At 49.5% G+C, this 19,034-nt stretch overlaps 9 protein-coding genes across 9 annotated transcripts; 2 read left to right on the top strand and 7 right to left on the bottom strand.

Moving 5' to 3' along the window:
- Positions 1–15: 15 nt before the first annotated feature.
- N7525_010615 (uncharacterized protein) lies at positions 16–836 on the top strand (the record flags this gene model as incomplete). Its single annotated transcript, XM_061215155.1, has 2 exons — positions 16–480; positions 534–836. The coding sequence occupies 2 exons, from the start codon at positions 16–18 to the stop codon at positions 834–836; spliced, it is 768 nt and encodes a 255-aa protein (XP_061067667.1).
- Positions 837–1,107: 271 nt separating this feature from the next.
- On the bottom strand, positions 1,108–1,935 carry N7525_010614 (esterase/lipase family protein; the record flags this gene model as incomplete). Its single annotated transcript, XM_002561398.1, has 1 exon — positions 1,108–1,935. One exon carries the CDS (start codon positions 1,933–1,935, stop codon positions 1,108–1,110), a length of 828 nt encoding a protein of 275 aa, XP_002561444.1.
- Positions 1,936–2,497: 562 nt separating this feature from the next.
- N7525_010613 (Zn(II)2Cys6 transcription factor domain-containing protein) lies at positions 2,498–4,688 on the bottom strand (the record flags this gene model as incomplete). The annotated part of the gene is made up of 6 exons (XM_002561399.1): positions 2,498–3,253; positions 3,304–3,438; positions 3,489–3,991; positions 4,043–4,210; positions 4,296–4,467; positions 4,587–4,688. 6 exons carry the CDS (start codon positions 4,686–4,688, stop codon positions 2,498–2,500), a joined length of 1,836 nt encoding a protein of 611 aa, XP_002561445.1.
- Positions 4,689–5,475: 787 nt separating this feature from the next.
- On the bottom strand, positions 5,476–6,303 carry N7525_010612 (uncharacterized protein; the record flags this gene model as incomplete). The annotated part of the gene is made up of 1 exon (XM_061215154.1): positions 5,476–6,303. One exon carries the CDS (start codon positions 6,301–6,303, stop codon positions 5,476–5,478), a length of 828 nt encoding a protein of 275 aa, XP_061067666.1.
- A 689-nt stretch (positions 6,304–6,992) lies between these two features.
- On the bottom strand, positions 6,993–7,493 carry N7525_010611 (uncharacterized protein; the record flags this gene model as incomplete). The annotated part of the gene is made up of 1 exon (XM_061215153.1): positions 6,993–7,493. One exon carries the CDS (start codon positions 7,491–7,493, stop codon positions 6,993–6,995), a length of 501 nt encoding a protein of 166 aa, XP_061067665.1.
- A 982-nt stretch (positions 7,494–8,475) lies between these two features.
- On the top strand, positions 8,476–10,067 carry N7525_010610 (uncharacterized protein; the record flags this gene model as incomplete). The annotated part of the gene is made up of 4 exons (XM_002561402.1): positions 8,476–9,346; positions 9,414–9,519; positions 9,578–9,853; positions 9,905–10,067. 4 exons carry the CDS (start codon positions 8,476–8,478, stop codon positions 10,065–10,067), a joined length of 1,416 nt encoding a protein of 471 aa, XP_002561448.1.
- A 229-nt stretch (positions 10,068–10,296) lies between these two features.
- On the bottom strand, positions 10,297–10,662 carry N7525_010609 (uncharacterized protein; the record flags this gene model as incomplete). Its single annotated transcript, XM_061215152.1, has 4 exons — positions 10,297–10,336; positions 10,388–10,453; positions 10,503–10,571; positions 10,622–10,662. The coding sequence occupies 4 exons, from the start codon at positions 10,660–10,662 to the stop codon at positions 10,297–10,299; spliced, it is 216 nt and encodes a 71-aa protein (XP_061067664.1).
- A 520-nt stretch (positions 10,663–11,182) lies between these two features.
- On the bottom strand, positions 11,183–12,816 carry N7525_010608 (putative MFS transporter; the record flags this gene model as incomplete). Its single annotated transcript, XM_002561403.1, has 3 exons — positions 11,183–11,493; positions 11,546–12,576; positions 12,626–12,816. The coding sequence occupies 3 exons, from the start codon at positions 12,814–12,816 to the stop codon at positions 11,183–11,185; spliced, it is 1,533 nt and encodes a 510-aa protein (XP_002561449.1).
- Positions 12,817–13,898: 1,082 nt separating this feature from the next.
- On the bottom strand, positions 13,899–18,302 carry N7525_010607 (uncharacterized protein; the record flags this gene model as incomplete). The annotated part of the gene is made up of 4 exons (XM_002561404.1): positions 13,899–14,339; positions 14,398–14,465; positions 14,517–16,527; positions 16,578–18,302. 4 exons carry the CDS (start codon positions 18,300–18,302, stop codon positions 13,899–13,901), a joined length of 4,245 nt encoding a protein of 1,414 aa, XP_002561450.1.
- Positions 18,303–19,034: the final 732 nt, after the last annotated feature.

Below are 19,034 nucleotides of genomic sequence, written 5' to 3'. Positions count from 1 at the left end.
GTCCTCAGATACTTGATGTCCTACTCCTGTTACCAACTCAGTGCCCACCTCGAAGACGACACCATGGATGCCACAGGCGCCTGCGTTTACGGGCAGCAGTACTACCTCGTCTATCCGGACGGCGACGCCGTCCAATGTCACAGCATGTGCTACGACCATGGCCCTTGCCAGAACGTATGCGCCGACAACAAATTCTCCATGCCCCCGGGCCTCGACTCCCTCAGCGGTGGCAACTTCGACGGCGTCTCCACTGCTGATCTGATCAGGGGGTCCGTCCGCACGTGGAAGAAAAACGGCAACGCAAACGGCGGTGGCTTCGCGGACCCGACTAACCAGGGCACAATCGAAAACAGGATGGACATGGATGTTACAACACCTGGATTTATGAGGATCCCCGTCTGCAGCCCCGAGCGCGCCTTTCAATCCTGGGTCACGGCCAATCCGGGTCCAGCGACTTCTACCCCTGCGATATTCCACCAGGTAAGGACACCTGCGGGCACTCGACTTTTGTGGACGTAACTAGCAATGATTAGCCTCTTGTCGATGACTGTCTTACAATCATTAAGAACATTGAGGGCGACGCAACTACGGACTATACCACTCAGGTTCTCGGCAAGAATCAGCGCGAGTTTGTCGCGCATGCTTCTTGTCACTTTGGTGTGGAGGCTGCCAAGGAGGGTGGGAATGCGGACATCGTTGTTGGTGGGCAGGACGTCATTGATATTATCAAGGAGTCGGTTAAGCAGTTTGCTAGGGATGGCAAGGTTGGAGCAAAGGACAACATGGATTGTAATGGCAACATTAAAGGTCAGCCGGTACTGTGGGGGATTTATTAGGCTTGATTGCCAGATGTATATAGAGGTTCAAGTAGACATGGTCTGATACTCTGTAAATAACCTAAATAACCTTTTAATCCCAGTGTCAAGCTAGCCTTGCTGGCTCTACGGTATCTAGGTACCTATTTCGAAACCGTGCAAAACAGCCTTCAGAATAGAAATATATAGAAAGCAGGAGAAAGCGAAGCAATGACGGCGGGATAAGATATTATCCATTCGAATATTAGTTAATATTTACAAAAAAGATAATCGTTTTACACAGTCAAGTCCTTTATTTACCAGGGGACCCGAACAGACACAAAAATTTCTTATCCGGGGTTGAGGCTAGCACGTTCTTGACCAAGTGCCAGACATTCAAATCATAGGCCTCGCCAATGTGGCCAACAGGATCCAACGGGCAAGTATCCTGGATCCATTGATTCGTCACACCCTCCTCGTGAACAAAGGATGTTGATGGGGGAGTAACCAACTCATCGTACTTGGACGCAATGATAGTGACACTGTTACCGGGCTGCGCGATGGGGGTACCGTCATTCAAGCGGTTGATGGCCGGGCCATCGGGACCGAGATCGTTACAAGCAGGGCAGCCCAGTGTATTCAGCACTTCGCCGACGGCTTCGCGCGAGTGGTTGCCGAACAGATATGCGAGGTTGTAGATGCCGGCAAATGAAGTGGAGTGCGTAGGTGGTGCGATGGATGCGATCTTGTCGACTAGGTTGGCGACACCCTCAAACTTGGGCACGTAGAGAGCCTGGAAAGCACCCTCGGAGTGGCCGACTAGGTCGACTTTGCTCTTGCCGGTCTTTTGCACCACTTCCTTGATATACGCGGCAATTTCGGGGGCGCTCTCGTTGATTGCCTTCAGGCCGCCTAGGAATGGGAAGCCATCGTATGCGCCATAGGTAATGGCATATGTGCAGAAGCCTTGGGTTTGCAGCCAATATTGCATGTAGTTCAGGTCCTCATAATATGTAGCGCCAAGACCGTGCAGGAGGACCACTGGGTTGAAGGAGCTTTCGCAGGAGAAATCGTTGATTCCTGTTGCGACAGCCGTGGTAGCCGCGAGGGCAGAGAGCGCCAACTTGGTGATAGAGGGCATTGTGTATGACAGGTGTGGTTATTCGTATTATGGGCCCCATGCTGCTTATGAAGGATTCTGCAGGTACCCACATCTCCTTTTTTTTTCGTCTTCATCTCACTATCGATTGTTGATCGATGAGATTGTCCTGTGAGTGGCTGAGATCTGCCGATCCCCCTGGGGCTAAGTCGAATGCACTCTAGTGTAATCGGGGACATCCAATCAGAGGCGGAATAATAAATGAGCTTTGGATACATCATTTCAGCTCCATTTCAGCTGTCATTTTTCAAGTATAATTGCGGTTTGTGTTGATTTTTAGACGCTTTGTTATTCGGGCAATATAGCCGGAAGCCGCGGAACATAGCCCCTATACTATTGAACAAACCATGCCATTATTAGAACTAGCTGAAAACAATGTTATTGTTATTATATGCACATGTGGGTATCGGGGTTCATTTTTATCACAACTGCGTGTCGGTGCAACACTGATTGTGTCCAAATAGTTGGATCACAGCACCCTAAGATCAAATAATTAAATCGTGGCTACGGAATATCACGTCTGTGTGGAGTACCTGCATCCACACTACGGACTACCCGTATTCAGCGGCGAGGATTCTTTGGTAGATAACTCCGGCATAGAACTACCCCAAAGGCCGAGAGCGTGTCGCTTCTCGACTAGTTGCAGCACCTCAACCATAAACTGGCGCTCTGGACCTCCGTCCGGGAATGCTTCCCACGCTACTCGAGTGGGGAACGCAAGACGATTGATCATGTTGCCCGGCGCAGTGAGGATATAAAACTCCAAAGACCGGCAGATCCCGCAGCCCAAGTCGTACTGTTCCATAGGCGAGACACGATCCCCAGGCCGAGTATCGATCGAGGACAGGATCAATCGCACAGCATAGTAGACACACATGGTTTGTGCGAGTAGTAGGTTTGGATACGTGAATCTTGTTGGGGTGAAAATAGCCCCGGTGCGGAGGTCGCGGCGTTGGAAAATCGGGAACCCCTGGTCGCCGTGTTGTTCGGCTTCCTGTGGCGGCCCGTCAGGGTATGCGACAACCCAGTCTTGGTACCATTGACGGAAACGCGCTGTAAGCTCGCATATTCCGTTCCAAAGCGTAGACTGTTTGACAGCCATTTCTTGTGTGCCCATGACAGACGTGATTTTCGCTTCTTTGAAGGCATCGGATAGCGCTAGTAACCCTGGAACCTCGGTAGCCATGTCAAGCAAATGATGTAGAATATCTTTTTGGGTCGTCCCTGCTGACCACGGAATGGTCTTCCACTCTCCGCGGGCCAGGAATGAGGGTTGTCGAGCTGCCAGAGCCGCGCCAATCTGGGTTGTTAGATTGAGAAGAGGCAATTATGGAAGGTCTGAGATCTTACCCAATAGGGACGGAGTTCTGTAAACAAAAGATGTTCAACTCCATACATGTGACTTTCCGGCCCACGATGTTCGATCAAGCGCACTGCACCTCGGACATGAGCAGAGACACCGCTCTGAGTAGTACGTTCAACACTCTGCTGGGGTTAGCATGGACTGAATGGATATCGTTTTTCATGGGACGAACCTCGAAAGCCAGCAAGAGAATCACTGTCACCAATGTTGACTCTGCTTTGGATTTTTCAGGGTCCACCAATGCATCTTGCAAAGAACGTAGCACGCGGGGGTAAAGTCGGAACCCGGAGGCCTCGATCTGCTTGTTCTGCACAGAACGACCAAAGAATGCAACGGAGACGGCCTCGAACGCATCGGTGATGAGTGGAGAGAACATTCGAATCCCGGCGGCAGCTCGCAGTGCACCCGCCCTTCCGGATTTTATATCCACTTCTGGACTAAATGCATCCACAAATCTCTCGACAAACACGTCCACCGCAGGTCTTTGCATGCCCATAACTGAGATCGTGCCAGACGAGTCGGACCCACTATTTAGCGACATGCGCTCGGAGTCGCTGTCATCGTCATCCTCAGTGTGCAAGTTATTGAAGTCTTCAACCGGGGAATTTATTAATAGGCGATTCCGGACCGGCAGCGTTGACGAAGGACGCGAGGGATAATCGTAGGATTCATACGCTAAGATTGTCAGCACGGGTAGCCTTTTGAGGAATTTTTTATACAACATACCTTCCCTGCCTTCCCACGGTCCAACAGGGACCAAATCTTTCTTAAGGCCGACATGCGCGGTCCGAATGTCGCGAACAAGATCATCCACTAATGGGTCGGGTGCAGAGCGAATAGACTCAAATAAGCTCTCAAGCTTGTCCAGGCGATGGAGGTCTTGGGCCCCAGATCCTGCACAGACGTCAACAATTGATTGTTTCACATCCACCTGAGTTTGGCACACGCTACTGAGAAGAGTGGGCGGGGCCAAACGTACCATCCTGTTTATCGTCTATTCTTGCCCGCAGCTCGCGGATCTCCGCCCGCAGGTTCCGAATCTCTTCCGCTTGGCTGATGGGGCGGGCTTCTTCGTCAGGGACATGCTCATACACGCATTTGGAGGGGTAGCCATGGGCACAGCAGGCGTGGCAGGGCTTGACTCGGTCACACTGGGAACAGGATCCACGTTAGCCATGCCAGCGATGCGTTACCAGTGGGACGCATTCGATGGGCACGGGAGCGTCCCGAACCCAAGAGCGATCTGAGCACGATGACGGGGATAACGGACCTTGACTTTACGGAGCCGGCAGACTTTACAGGACCGTGATTGACGGCTCGGACCCTTCCTGACTCGTGAGTCGGGGCCAAATTGTTGCGTACCACTGATCATGGGCGGCAAGGGGATCTCAAAGGGGGGTTGAAGGGAAGGGTTCTTCATCCCGAGCCAACGACACGGCAGGATTTAGGCGAGCCAGATTTCCGACGTGGAAGTCCGAGATCTGCTTGCTGAGGGGTGGACCCGTCTTACTCTCGGACGGTGTTGACACTGGCTAGTCTGACATTAGTCGACGCCTCTACAGATTGTGATAGGTGCGTGGAGGTGAATAGGTGGGATCGCTCCACCATTGCCACTGGGCCCGAGTTGGGTGGTTTTCATTGGATACCCAGGTATATTGGCATTGACACTTTCATGGGTTGAAGAATTAGAGATGAGCCCTGGAGGCTACGGAGTAGTCGAAATGGACAAACTCGAGCCAGTACTCCCGTACATATATTGTCGGTGAGAATCACGACCTTGGCCCTTTGGGTTCGGTGAGTGTCACGTGCGCAAATATATGTCCAAAACTGCATTGGATCCCCACTGGATGCCCGTTTCTTTGGCCTATCTTTAGACTATATGTAGTTATTGAGTAGATGTCTTTCGTATAGTCAGTGAATGCCCCGAAAGACGTCAAAAAAGACATTCCGAAAGAAATGAATTTTATACAGCTGTCAATTTGTATTTGGTCTGTCAGTATTCGACCTCCAGCTCTTTCAACTTACCCAGATCGCGCACAAATTAATGTCAATATACTACCGAGGAATGAAAATCAGGAATGAAAGCTGCCATACACACTAGGTATAGGTGCTTCACGTGGAGATACAAATCCTGCAGTCTCCATACTGGACAAGAAGTATCAGATGCCCGCGAAATGACACATGTAACACTCATCATGTTCCTGGTCGTCCCACAAGAAATTTACCTTAGCTTGATTGTGCGCCCCCTTCGCACACCACTTCCAGTCCCGAATACACAACAAACAGATATGAAGTCCCGCCATTGGCCATGGGCGAAGCCTCTCGCAATGCAGGCAGGCAAAGAGTTCAGGACGCTGGTTGGCACTTGAACTGGCTTCACTTTGCTGCTCAGATTCGGGGCCACTTGAAAGTGACTCCGGGTTTTCATCTTCGACCTGCTGGATACCACTCTGAGCCGTCTTTGTGTCTTCCTCTACCTTGATCGAAGTTTCCGTCACATTCTTGGACGTGATGGTTGAAATGGTAATGACAGTGGTTGTTGTTGTGCTTTGCGCAGAAGTTTCGACAACGGGAGGTGTAACTGTGACTCGACTGTGGTGACTGGCACCTGCGTACAAACATTTGGGTTGCTCGGGCGCGGTGGTTGTCGGCGTAGCACTAGTGCTTTCGGAGGCCATCCCCGCCTGTGAATTGCTGATGCGGATGTTTTTTTGGGGCGCTGGTTCGGGGAGATAATACGGCCGAGCTCGTCCCCCACCTCCTTGCGACCTCCTAGCTCGAGATATCTGTGTGATCTTTAGTCCGGACCTGATAAGCAAGTGGACTTCTTTGCCCATCTGGGCATGTGATATACTCACATTTCGGTACTTTATGCGGCAAGGCTCGCACATTTTCCAGAACTCCTTCCCTGCATCTTCAGGTGCCCGAAACAAGTCCTTAGGCCTGTCCTTTTTGCAGCTGTGACACCACCTAGTCTCTTCAGCCATTGTTGGATTCTGTGGTAACGTTTCAGAATGATGTAGTAGACTTTTTGAGGGGAAAGAGTAGTCATAGGTAGCAACTTTTAAGGCGGAGGTGAGCAAAGAGAAGTGGTTCAAGTAAAGAGTGGAGACTTTAAAAATGAGGAACAGGTGTTGTAATTGAAGCAGTAGATATATGGTAGTATAAAATAAGTATTGGATACAAGTCCACCAGCATAAACAGGAAAAAGGGTAGGATTGTGTTGACGGACCTGTGGCGGCACAACAAGGACCTGTGGCTGTCATTGATTCTCCGTCTTGGCTGAAGATATAACATACAGCTCTACCCAACGCTATCTAACGTCTCGATAAGTCTATAGCCTCTAAAGCTCTAAATATTGGCCAATCGATGTCTATGTGACGTTCAAACGCCAAAGTAACGCGTATCTAACGCGTAACGCTCCAGATATCATCCAAATAATCTCTATCTATGTCTAGCTAAATATAAGTAATATCGATGTAACGTCCAACTAACGTCTACCTAGCATTTAGCTGACTCTAAGTAACGTCCAATTAGCGTCCAAATGCGAGGCAGAGGGTATAAAAGTGGGACGAAAGCAAGATCCATAGAGCCGTTCTACCAAATGGCTTAACTGCATTAAACACCAGATCTGAACAGTGATAGCAAGCGCTGGTACATATTCGATATTCGACTTTTACATCTCACTGATTAACTGAAAACAAACACTTTTTGCAACATTTCCTTTCTTGCTAGCCCGTTCCATCTCAAGAAGCGCTTGATCTAGAGATTCCATATCCCACGCATTCGGATTTGACGGTTGATTCGACACGACTTCTTCATGCTCCCAGGGCTCATCAGCACCTGGTAATATCGGTAGTCTTGGAGGTAAGTTTGCGCGTTCGATCATATCGACTCGGTGTAGAAGATCCTCATGCACAGCACTGGAAACCACTTTTTGCATTGTGATGCCGGCAATGACGTGGCGTAGATCGGGCTCAGCAGCGTGGGCTTCTTTTCGGATCTTCTTTAGCGAGAGTTCATAGAGTCGATATGGTAAAACTTCGGAGTCAATCGTAGGGTTGTGACTTGGGGCTGGACTGCCAACGAGAGTGACACGGGAATTCTGTAGTTGCCGCTGCCGCCTCACTTGAGGAATGTTCCTGGTGATAAGCCTGGTGCATTGTGTTGCGGACATCTTGGAGGATAGAATGGAGATCTCAATTGATGTAGACACTGGACAATCTGGCTCTTTATCATGAGAAAAGGATAGATATATGGTATCTATTCACGAATAAATCGTGATTCGCAAACGAAATATTTACAACGTCACCTGGTTTACTTCTCAAATCATGCCACTTCGTTTGAAGTGAGAATGGAGGAAATCGGGATCTTTCGCGGCGCGGGATATTGAGGGGTTGAGTGGCGCGGGTGTCATGCCACTGATCTTCATCAAACCTTTGCAACATAACTAACCCTTGCTTCCATTCAAGAAGGACCAATTTCTAGGTCTGCAACTGAAGAAAAAATATTACGATATGAATTCCTCATGGAGAGAGAGAGTGCTAGATGGCAATACACCCGAACATATCGGGTGGTGCCTCCGTGGAGACCAATTGCACCTGTACATGTACCTGTATGTACTTGTATGTACCTACATGTATGGAATACACCAGCAAAGAACAATATGTGAACATATGCAATCACATCCCAGAGTGACCCATCCTCCTACATAGGAATCCCTGATAGAAATCTACCTTTATTCATGGATGCCGAGTCAATGCCGTCCAGGTGACGTCGGGAGGGAAGCCGATGGTGAGAAGAAGAAGCATCATTCCTATAATTACAGAAAGCAATAGCCAATGGAGCCACTGGAGGCGCGAGGGAGCCCAAGCATCCGAATAATGAACCGAAATATATCATCTATTGACCACGATATCCCCCATGTTCAAAAGGTCGGAGGGCGATGCCGATGTATACTCCCCACCATGAAATCATCCATGCAACCCTGAAGGCTAACTCAAGCCGTTATCGTAATGAGTCACCTCCACATAACTAGAATTTTGGATGTTCTGTTAAATTGTTCAGATAGCTGCGTTGCCTTTTCATTCCTACTGCTCCCTTTACAGTTCCTCGCCTCAGTATCACTATCATCTAATTAGGCTCAGGAATATCATATTATGGACAAGCCCGCCCCCGCAACTGTGCAAGAGCCCGTGCAAGAGCCATGGCACTCGGCATCGACAAGCGTGGCTGAATATCCCGCTAGTTACCCCACGGGTCAAAACGGAAGCTTCGACGAAGAAGCCCCCCGGTCGGCATTTTCCGTTGTCGAACCCCCAGCCGAGCTCTCCACCCTCACAACCCATCTCACTGGTAATAGTACCGACGACGCATTCCCAGATGGAGGGCTGCAAGCATGGTGTGTTGTGGCCGGCTCATTTTTCCTCTTGATGAGTACGTTCGGCGTGATGAACACGACGGGAATTCTACAAAATTACTTCGCTACTCATCAGCTGGCCAGCTACTCGCCAAGTGCAGTCGGTTGGATTCCGGGGTTATTCACCTTCTTCGGTCTGAGTATTTCAGTTCAGGTCGGGCCAATGTTTGATCGATATGGACCTAAGGGCCTTCTTATAGCTGGAACTGCATGTTATGTGACTGGCCTTCTTCTTCTCGCCGAAAGCCATCTTTACTGGCACTTTGTTCTTACCCTTGGTGTGCTTTCTGGGACTGGCGCTGCCCTCTTGAGCACAGTTGCGTTGGCGAGTGTGCCTCAATGGTTTGATCGAAAGGCAGCCCTTGCTATTGGGATTTCCATGGCGGGCGCAGGTCTCGGTGGTGTGATATTTCCTTTCGTGCTCAGAGCTGGATTTACCAACCTTGGGTATAAGTGGACGATTCGACTGCTGGCGTTAGTGGTGCTGATATTGGGTATGCTTGGAACGGTTCTGGTGAAGGCACGCCTTCCGAAGGGCAGAAGCAAATCGACTATCAACTTGCGTTCTTTGAAAGATGCGAGATTTACCTGGCTGACAGTGGGCCTCTTTGGTAGGTTGATTCCTGTCCAGGATGCGCATGGTAGGAGAAAAGAAATGTTGACCACAGATTGAAATAGGACTTGAGCTCGAGGTTTTTGCTGGTCTGGGTCTGTATCCAACGTACGTGGTCATGCAGGGGTTTTCTACCAATACCAGTGTCATCCTTCTTGCTGTCCTGAGCATGTGAGTTGAATTGGATGTTGATGGTCTCTCGAGCAAAGTGTTAACTAGTCTGACACAGAGCCTCCACGGCAGGACGACTGATGGCCGGGGGTGTGGGTGATCGCTTTGGCAGAATCAACACCCAGACTGCGCTCATTGCTTTGGGTGCATTGGCAGTCTTTGTGATCTGGCTGCCGTTTGGTAATACCCTTATTGGGCTTTATATGTTCTCGGTCATCTTCGGGTTGGCCTCAGGATCATTCTTGAGTCTTGCACCAGCCTGCATCGGGCAGATTTCCAAGGCTAGCGAGGTTGGTGGAAGGTTCGGTCTGACATATTCAATAGTCAGTGTTGCGTGAGTGTTCATACTACCCAGCTTGTTAGTTCGTCACTAATGAGAACTTAGCACACTAATCTGTATCCCCATTGGTGGTGAGATGCTCGACAAAGTTGGGAAGAGAGCCATGGTTGCATATTTGGGCAGTGTTCTAATAGTGTCTCTTGGTTTCTTCCTGATGGCGAGATGGGCCTGTTTGAGCTACCGATGGAGGTGGCAGGCAAAGATCTAGAGTTGAGAAAGAGACTAGAGAGGAAACTCCAGGATCAAAATCGATGTTGCATTCCAATTCGTAACAACGCTAGGCTAGCAAAGCATCAAGTACAGAGGGTTGAAAATTATCACGAAACTATTGTTAGTTGAAAGTCGAGCTAGTTGTAATGCGTATGTCGATGTCTTAGGAGAACTCGATTGTATGACTATCATGGGCGTTCAACAGATCTCGCAACGGAGTCGCAAAGCTAGTTCTGTTCACCCCCTTGAGACTTGGTATACTCGTCGCTATGACCTGTCAGTGTTGGTCTTAAGAGGAAAAATCCAGGATATCCCTACATATGTTTGTCGAGTTCATCCATATGCTTGCGCTGCTCCTTGACCTTTTGTTTGAGACGCTCAAGCCTATCCGCGGGTGAGTTTATTTCTTTACATTGGGATCCGCACAGCTCACTTCTCCAATTCTATTTGTCGAATATACATCCCTTCGTGTGCAGCCTCGCGTCTGGCGAAAGAGTCCTTCCTAAGTAGGGTCAGATATGACGTCATCCATTTTGGAGTGTGCCGGCATACTCAGGGATGAAGCCGGTCGAACCTATGTCACCTGAACCCATGATTCTTGGAGTGGCAGATAGCGATCGGAATACAGTGGGATTTGCGAGACGGAGAATGGGTCTCGAAATTGCTTGCATGTCGGACAAGTGGTTTATGTCGATCAGATATGGAAAGGGATGTCAACCTTGAGCTGTCACACAGCGTAAGACGATATGTACTTCGAGTCAGGATCAAAGTTCAAATATTGGATTGTGAATTAATTGAAGAGATCGTAGGGAAAACAGGTTGGTGCAATTCGCAGTATTTAAATGTCAATGACTTCACTAAGTCAGGTGACCATATATGGGTTGATGCAGTCATGCATGATTGGACAATTATCCTCACTCACGACAGCTGGACGTTACCCGTGATAGGACTGTCGTACCACTGGGCCTCCATTTTCTTGCCATGTCCGGATTGAGTGTGCTACTGTTGATCATAGTGGACTTCTGACATACAAGTACTACTTCACAAATATACAAGTCAAAATTCTCGAATTGAGATATTAAATCAAATCATCTGAAATATGCCAGAATCATTCTACAATACATAGCGGAATCCCTTCTGCAGCCGTCTAGCGGCGGCAATATCAATCCCCTCAATATCAGCAGTAGCCTGCAACCGGCGAATATCCTTATCGGTGAGTTGAACTTCCTCATTCTCCATACGCTCCTGGCGTTTGTTGAGCATGTTCAGGTTGAAGTATAAGTAGAGAGCCGCAAGGCCACCAATTACCTGTAGCGCAATGCAAACACCCATGGCCGTGGGGTAATGAGGGCCCTCACTTTCAATATATGTGTAGGGGGTCCAAATTGAAGCGCTGTTTCCAATTGAGTTGAAGAATGCGAAGGCTGTTTTGATTAGCTTGTTGATCAATCGAACACAGAATAAAATATGACTGACCGACAGCACGCTTAGCGGGTGGACGAGGAATGGAGCTCGCAAGCCAAGAGTATAAAGTTCCATTCTGAGCGAACACGAAGACCATCAAGAAGAAGGAGAAATATCGTGGTCCGAAACCATCGGTTTTCATGAAGATGACGAATCCAATGATGGTGATTGGGATCGGGTAGAAGAAGAACCAGAATCTCTTCTCGAACTTATCAGAAGCCAGGGAGTGGCAAAGGGAGTATACCACCATAAATAGATACGGGGGTGCCACTAGCACTAGAGTGATGGTTTCCTCCAAGTTGAGCGTCTGTACCAAAGTCGGGAAGAAGTTTTGGAAGCCGGAGGCTCCAGTAATGCACATATACGCCAAGGCGAACACATATGTTTTGACGTCGGTCATGGCGAGTTTGAAGCCCTCAAACTGGCTTTTGCTGCCCCCTTCATCCACATCGGCCTGACCAGCCTCAATGGCAAGACGTCGCTGGGCAACTTTGCGCATCTCTGGGGACAAAAGTTTCCATGTCTCCGGGAAGTCGGGGAGAACGAAGCAAATGACCAGTCCGATGGCACAGGTAATGGAACCTTCAATAATATAGAGCCATTGCCATGCTGAAAGTCCTCGGTGGCCTCTGAGACCGTTGAGGATACCCGCGGCGATGAGATTTCCGAAAGCGCCACTCAGCAGGGAGCCAGAGTAGAAAATACTCATTCGGAAAGCCAATTCCCGCTTTGTGTACCACTTAGATAGATAGAAGAGAATGGCGCAGAAGAAGGGCGCTTCGACCACGCCAAGAATGAATCGACAGGCCACAATGCCTCCGTAATTAGTGACTTGACTTGTCACGGCCGATACCAGCCCCCACGCGCAGGTGAAGAATCCAATGTATAGGGATGGTCGACCCATGTAGTTCAGCAGCATGTTCGAAGGCACTTGCATGAGAATGTATCCAACAAAGAGAATGGAGAGACCAGTTTGGTATTCTGTATCGTCGAGGCTGAGATCCGCTTCCAGGCCTTGGAGCTTCGCTGCGGCGTAATTGTTACTGCTGCCATTAACATTGACCACCTATTATGAATTGTCCGAGATCTTACCGATCTATGTAATTCATCAGGTACACCAGGATAGCCAGTGGCATAATCAGGGCATCAATCCGCCTGCGCAATTTCTTTTCGACAACTTTCTCTTCCTCAGTCAACTCTGCCATATGGACAACTTCCTCATGGCTCAAGTCCATCTTCGTCCCCAACTCCGCCTCGGCGATGGCATTTTCGGTTCCGACCATGATGTTCAGATGAAAATAGTACTCGAGCAGGGACAAGGTCCCGGGGTCGGCACTCATTTATATACCGGGAACGGCATGGACCATGTCATGCTGGTCCGGAGATCGCATTTACCCCGTGAATTCGGGATTCTGGAGAAACGTGGGGGAGTATCAGTTTGCGGGGAAACCCGAATGCGGAAATCTTGAGAGCCGATCCGGGTTGTATGACGGTCTTGACGATATATGATAGGACGTCTGGGAAAGGTGCCGTGACCCCCACGGTGGAGTCACAATCAGCCTGATCACCAGTCCCTTACCCCAACCCTTTTAGCCAAGACTGGCCTCTCATAACTTTCCTTCGGCTCGGACTTTGTCCGATAAAGGTTGTGATCAGCCGAGAGCTGCATTAAGGTCAACCTTATTCCTCGGGTTGATTAAACTTGGTGGCGAGAAGAAGGCAAGAAGAGACGGCAAATACGAGTGTATTAATGCTAATCTATGGACTCTCGGAGGAAAAGAGAGAGAGAGAGAGTAACCGGGGATCTATCTATGTTGTACCTGCAAGTCCAGAGTCTGGGGTACCATCACGTGACGGACCTTCCAACTGTGTCGTCACTCTGGGAATCCTGCACCAGGTGTGAAGTGACAGGACTAATGATGTAATTTGCTAAGGAGGGCGTTTCCCAGTGTCGATCACTGAATTCAACAGATATACCAGTTTTCTTTTGACGAATAATAAGATCAATACAATTCTGCTCCGTACGGAGTAGAGGGCTCGCTCGCACTTTCTCCGTGTGGCTGAGCTTGGCCGGGGTAACTCCTAGACTTTATCTCTGTTTCTCGGCCGGGATGTCTCCAGGGCTGGGGGTGCCTCCCCTTACAGAACTACCGATTATAAAGTACCTCGGGATAATCTCAATTAATATATATTCAATCTAAATGAGTAGAGATGTACAGGGTCTATAGCTATCTGCAGGAAAGAAAAGAGAAACATATACTCACACCTCTAGGTGTTAGCATATGGAGAAAAATCACGTCTAGGAATCGAAATCTAAGTTTTGGAAAGTTGAGAACCAACCACCCCCTGAAGGTCCAACCCCCAATCACTGGGCCGTCTTGGATGCCTTGGTTCTCAATTTCATGAGAATAAACACGAGGGCATACGAACTGACCACAAACAGAGCCACAATACCGGTGTCTCTCCAGCCATAGAAGTAGTCCATCAGGTTGATGGTGACGAGGTAATCGGATCCACGGCTGTATTGACACACGCGGCATCCTTCGGTGGCATCGGGATTGATGAGGTTCATACGGGTGCCCATGGTTTGCATGAAGTCACTCAGGTATTCACCGCAGGTGGTTCCATTGGGTGCGTCGAACTTGGCGAACTCTTGCTCCTTGCAATTGACTTCGCGATCGAACAGGCCAAAGACCAACATGCTGCCCATGAGGTAGTTGAACGGGTTGAGCCAGTAGATCCAGTAGCGCCAGAAGCTGACAATTTGGGCGTAGGGGACCAAGACACCGCAGAAAGAGATCATTGTCTAAGAAGTCCGGTGTTAGCCGAGATATTCACGAAGGGCGGGAATCAAGAAAACTTACACCCAGGACTAGAGGGTTTATCATGGCAGCCATCTGGGCGTTCGGTGCATATGCAGCGACGAATTGGCCTAGGTTTGTTTGTTAGTTGGGATCAATATGAGAACGAATGGTCAACTTACCAATTCCAGTGTAGAGGAACTCGTAGAGGAAAAACACGAAGAACATGCTACCGCTCTTGCTGGATTCAACTGCCATACCGGCTGTCCAATACCAACAGTTGAAGAAAAGAGCGGCACACACAACAAGATATGGGAATTCAGACACAATCAAGGCGAAAGTGAACGCCTTCCATGAGTACATCTTGGCTTTCTTCTCCCGTGCTTCGAACAGATCGCGACGTTCAAGGAAGGTTGGCTGCAGTTGATTGATGACACCGGGAGCGACAAAGATGGCGTTGAAAATGAAGAATAACACACTCTGGAGATCAGAGACGGAGTCACCGATCATCCAGAAACTGAATCCCACAAACAAGCCAGAGGAGATGTGGAGGGCGAACTTGTTGTTGATGTAGTCGGAGTTTCGGTATAGGGCTGTTGACGTACGTTTCAGAACCAGACTTGTCTGCTCCCAGAGGGTAGTAGCAAACTCTCGACCATCATCGGTGGTAGCTTGCGGCTTCGACGCAGCGGTCTCAATGATCTCGTCAAGCTCCTTAAGCATGGCACTATGTTCAGGTGACTCCAGCCAGACCTTGTTCCAATCTCTGCCCTGACTCAGTTGACCCGAAACAACATCAATCATATGCTCAGCGGGGTTAGTCTCAGGCGGGCATGGCGCTCCGTAACGTGAGAAGTAGCTTTTGATGCCCTGCGAATTTTCTCCGATAGGACCGAAGAAAACAGTCTTGCCTCCTTTAGCGAGAAGAAGAAGCTGATCAAACTCGGCGAAAAGCTGCGCAGATGGTTGATGCACGGTGACTAAGACAGCCTGGCCAGCATCGGCAAGTCTGCGAAGGAATCTGACTGTGTTATACGCACTCTGGCCATCAAGACCGCTAGTGGGCTCGTCGAGGAAGATCAAGATGCTAGGCTTAGAAACAAGTTCGACTCCGATAGTAACGCGCTTGCGTTGTTCGACACTCAATCCAGCTCCAACACTACCGATCATGGTATCAGCCAGATCATGGAGCTCGAGCAAGTCAATAATAACGTCCACGTAAGCAAGTTTCTCTTCGCGTGGAGTGGTAGCAGGTTGGCGCAATAGAGCAGAGAACTCCAATGATTCCCGAACCGTTGCCATACGTTCATGAATGTCGAGCTGCTCAACATAGCCGGCTGACCGTTGGAACGAGACGGGTAATGGACGGCCATCAACCATGATAGAACCATTAATAGTTCCTTCAGTTTTGCGCTGAGCGAGGACATCGAGTAGAGTTGTCTTACCGGCGCCAGAGGAACCCATTAAAGCACCGAGCATACCAGGCTTCACCCATCCATGGACGTTGTCTAGGAGGACTCGGTCACCGCTAGGTGTCTGAACTGTGTATGAAAGATCCTTCCATGTGAAGACGGACGTGTTACGGACCAACTGGTTGTCAAGCTTTGGAGACTCATCCTTGGTCGGAGAAACCCGCTTCTCTGGACTCTGACCTTCTTCGTCCTTTTGCTGGTTGTTGACGTGCTTGTGCAAGTATTCACGGGGGATAACCAGAGTGCTGCCCGCCTCGGAGGGTGACTGCCACCTCGAAGTCGCGACAATCGTGACGAAGACGAACAAAGCCCACCAGGCCCAGTTGATACCGAAGTTGCGCCAGACATGGGAGTGACTGTATGAGAGCGACGCTAGATAATTGTCGCCAACCACGAAGTTCTGGCCTTGGATCGCGCCAGCCACACCAGCGCAAGCTTGGTGGGCCTGGACATTTTCATATCCGGGGCCAGTGGGGATCAGATTCGTCCCGACGCATGGAATGACGCTCTTGTCATGGAATTCTATACTCAGTAAGGCCTCGAACCCATAGGAAAGTGGGTCAATCCAGAAAATCCAACCGAGCCAAGGGTGCATTGCAGGTTTTGGGATCATGTAGCCAGTGTACAAAACGGTGCACATGATCAGTAAACCCGAGACCTTGGAGGCTCCATCGAAGGTAGAAAACAAAGCTCCGACGGCTCGGAAAAGAGCAGTCATAGTCTGTATGTTTATTAGTTGACAGCCATGTGAGCAAATTGAATGGCACTTACCATTGTTGTTGTGAAGACAATGATCCAGTAGGAGAAAAAAGCTGCAGCAGACATTGAGAGTCCCACCATGAAGTACAGAACTAGACCAAACATGGAAACCTGGAAAAGCAACACAGGTACGTCGGCAGCGATTTGGGCAAGACAGAAAGCGGCCGGGTGGAAGTAAGCGAAGCCCTTGTGCTTGATCAACACAGGTCTTCCAGAAAAGGACTCGTTCACTTCACTCATGGCGAGTAAGCTGTTGTAAAGAAGGGAGAAGAAAAGGGCACCGGATTTGATGAAAAGTCCGCCAGAGTTATCGGGCGCACTATAAAACAGGGAGCCGGCAATCAAGGCCTGACATAGTGTGGCCACCTGCTTGATGATGAATGTAGCTTTGTCGCCCCAAAGGATCTGGTACTGACGCTGCACGCAGATCTTAACTTGGTCAAGGAAGCCAACGGTGAAGGGACTGTTCTTGGGCAGGCTTTTGGAAGTTTCAAAAGCCACGCCTTTCTTAAACTCTTCGGTCCGCTCACGGGCGAGCTCGGAGTCTGGGTAAGAGTAATCTGCTACCATTTGAGTGTAGATGGGTGATTTTTCATACTCGGCTCTCAGCGCCTCCGCGTTGCGCGGGAAGCGGTTCTCGAAGCCAGGTCGAATTCTGCGCTCGGTCGGTACGGTGACACTAGTGAGGTAATCCGCAACGTTAGAGCCCTCTCGGCAGATGAATCCAGCTTCCTCCATGAATGGCCTAGCTTGCTCTCTGGTGCCGTAAAAGATCTGTTCTCCTTCATCAAGCACGAGAACTTTGTCGAACAAATCGTAGATGCCGTTACCAGCCTGGTAAAGAGTAACCACGGTCGACAGATTGAGTGTATCGGTCATAGCTCGGATGGCCTTTGTCCATTCAAGTGCAGTGGACGCATCAAGGCCACGGGTCGATTGATCCCAGCAGAAGACAGAGCCTCGAGTGGCCATACATTCGATGATGGAAACTCGCTTGCGTTCACCACCGCTGACTCCACGAACGTACTCATTACCGACCTTAGTGTGCTCGGTGTGAGAGATACCGACGGATTCAAGGAGGAACTTTTTCGACGCTTGTTGGTATTCCGAGGCAGTCATACCGTCCGGCAGCTTAAAGGGCACCTTGAGGCGCGTGGCAAAGTCCATAGTTTGACCAACCGTTAAGGTTGGGAAAAAGATCTCTTCTTCGGTGTTCATCACAATCTGGCCGCGGAACTCTTCAGCCTCCTTCGGCTGCATAGATCCAAAGCGCACATCGCCCTCCACTGATTTGTATCCTCCACGTCTATTGGCGAGCATTTTCAACAGTGTTGTACAGCCAGAGCCTGGGCGACCCAGCACAAGCAACATTTCACCGGGCTTCACGCAACCATGGCTCTTGTTGAGGATCGTCCGTAGAGGAGGCTTTCGTCGGCCTTCTCTGATTTTGGTGGGAATATTGAACTGGGAGAGAACAGTCTCATTCACAGCGGCTTCTGAACTTATTACCTGCACAGAGAGATCCTGCCAGGTGACCCCAAGTTCCTGTTTCCTGAATCCAGCTGCCAAGTTGCGATCGTTCTCCTCCTGGAGCTTGGCCATCATGCTCCAGTCATTTCCCTTGAGATTGGGGCTCTCCTTGCCGGGAGTCTCGTCGCCTGTGATGGTCATGGCGCTTTCGGTATCGAATTGGATATCGTCAGAGCTTGCGCCCGCGGCTTTTTCTGACCCGTCCATGATGGCGGCGAAGAGAAGGAGGGAGGCGTTGAGAAATGCCGTTGAGTATTTCGTGGACTATTCAGATACTAACTTAAGGGGACCGCATCCTTTATGAGAGTCTCAGGGACCCACGCCAAAGTGGCCCCGAAAATCCGAGGCCGAAGCAAACATTGCTTTGTTATTGGCAGCATTGAAATTTCTGTGCGGAGCCCCGATTGATAAAATAAACATTCCGCTCTAGAACTCGTATTAGAGTCATAAATCGATAAGCCCAAAATAAATCGGAGGCGCATTTTGGACCCGAGCCGCTGACTAATCGGCTTATTCGCTTAACCTCAGCTCCGATTGGAGTCTTGGCACCACGCGGTCCCCGTAGCGGTGCCGACAGGTGGGCGACCTTGGAAGGAATTAAATGTGGTGGAAGACCGAAGGCCGAGCAGGATGTTCATTGGACGAGAACAGTTGCTTGTCGGAAGAGTATCCATGGATGACACTATCCTCCGTACGGTGTACACAGTTGATAGCAGACAACATATCCTTGTCTTCCCCCTTAAAACCCTGCGCATTGCACATATGGATGATGAATCTGAGGACTGATATAACCGGTCTATGATAAGATCTGCTGCCCTAATGCATGTACTTGAGACTTTTTGATCTCTGACCGACTTTCGATTCATCATATATTTGCTAGCAGATCGGAGATTCGAAATAGCAAAACGAAACGGACGATCTGGACCCTTAATCTTCTCA

This window comes from Penicillium rubens (genome assembly GCF_028828025.1).
Source record: "Penicillium rubens strain IBT 27055 chromosome Unknown utg000004l_segment0_segment0, whole genome shotgun sequence".
Lineage (NCBI taxonomy): Eukaryota > Fungi > Ascomycota > Eurotiomycetes > Eurotiales > Aspergillaceae > Penicillium > Penicillium rubens.
Note: the sequence above shows the minus strand (reverse complement) of the source record. Positions and strands in the feature narration are given on the sequence as shown.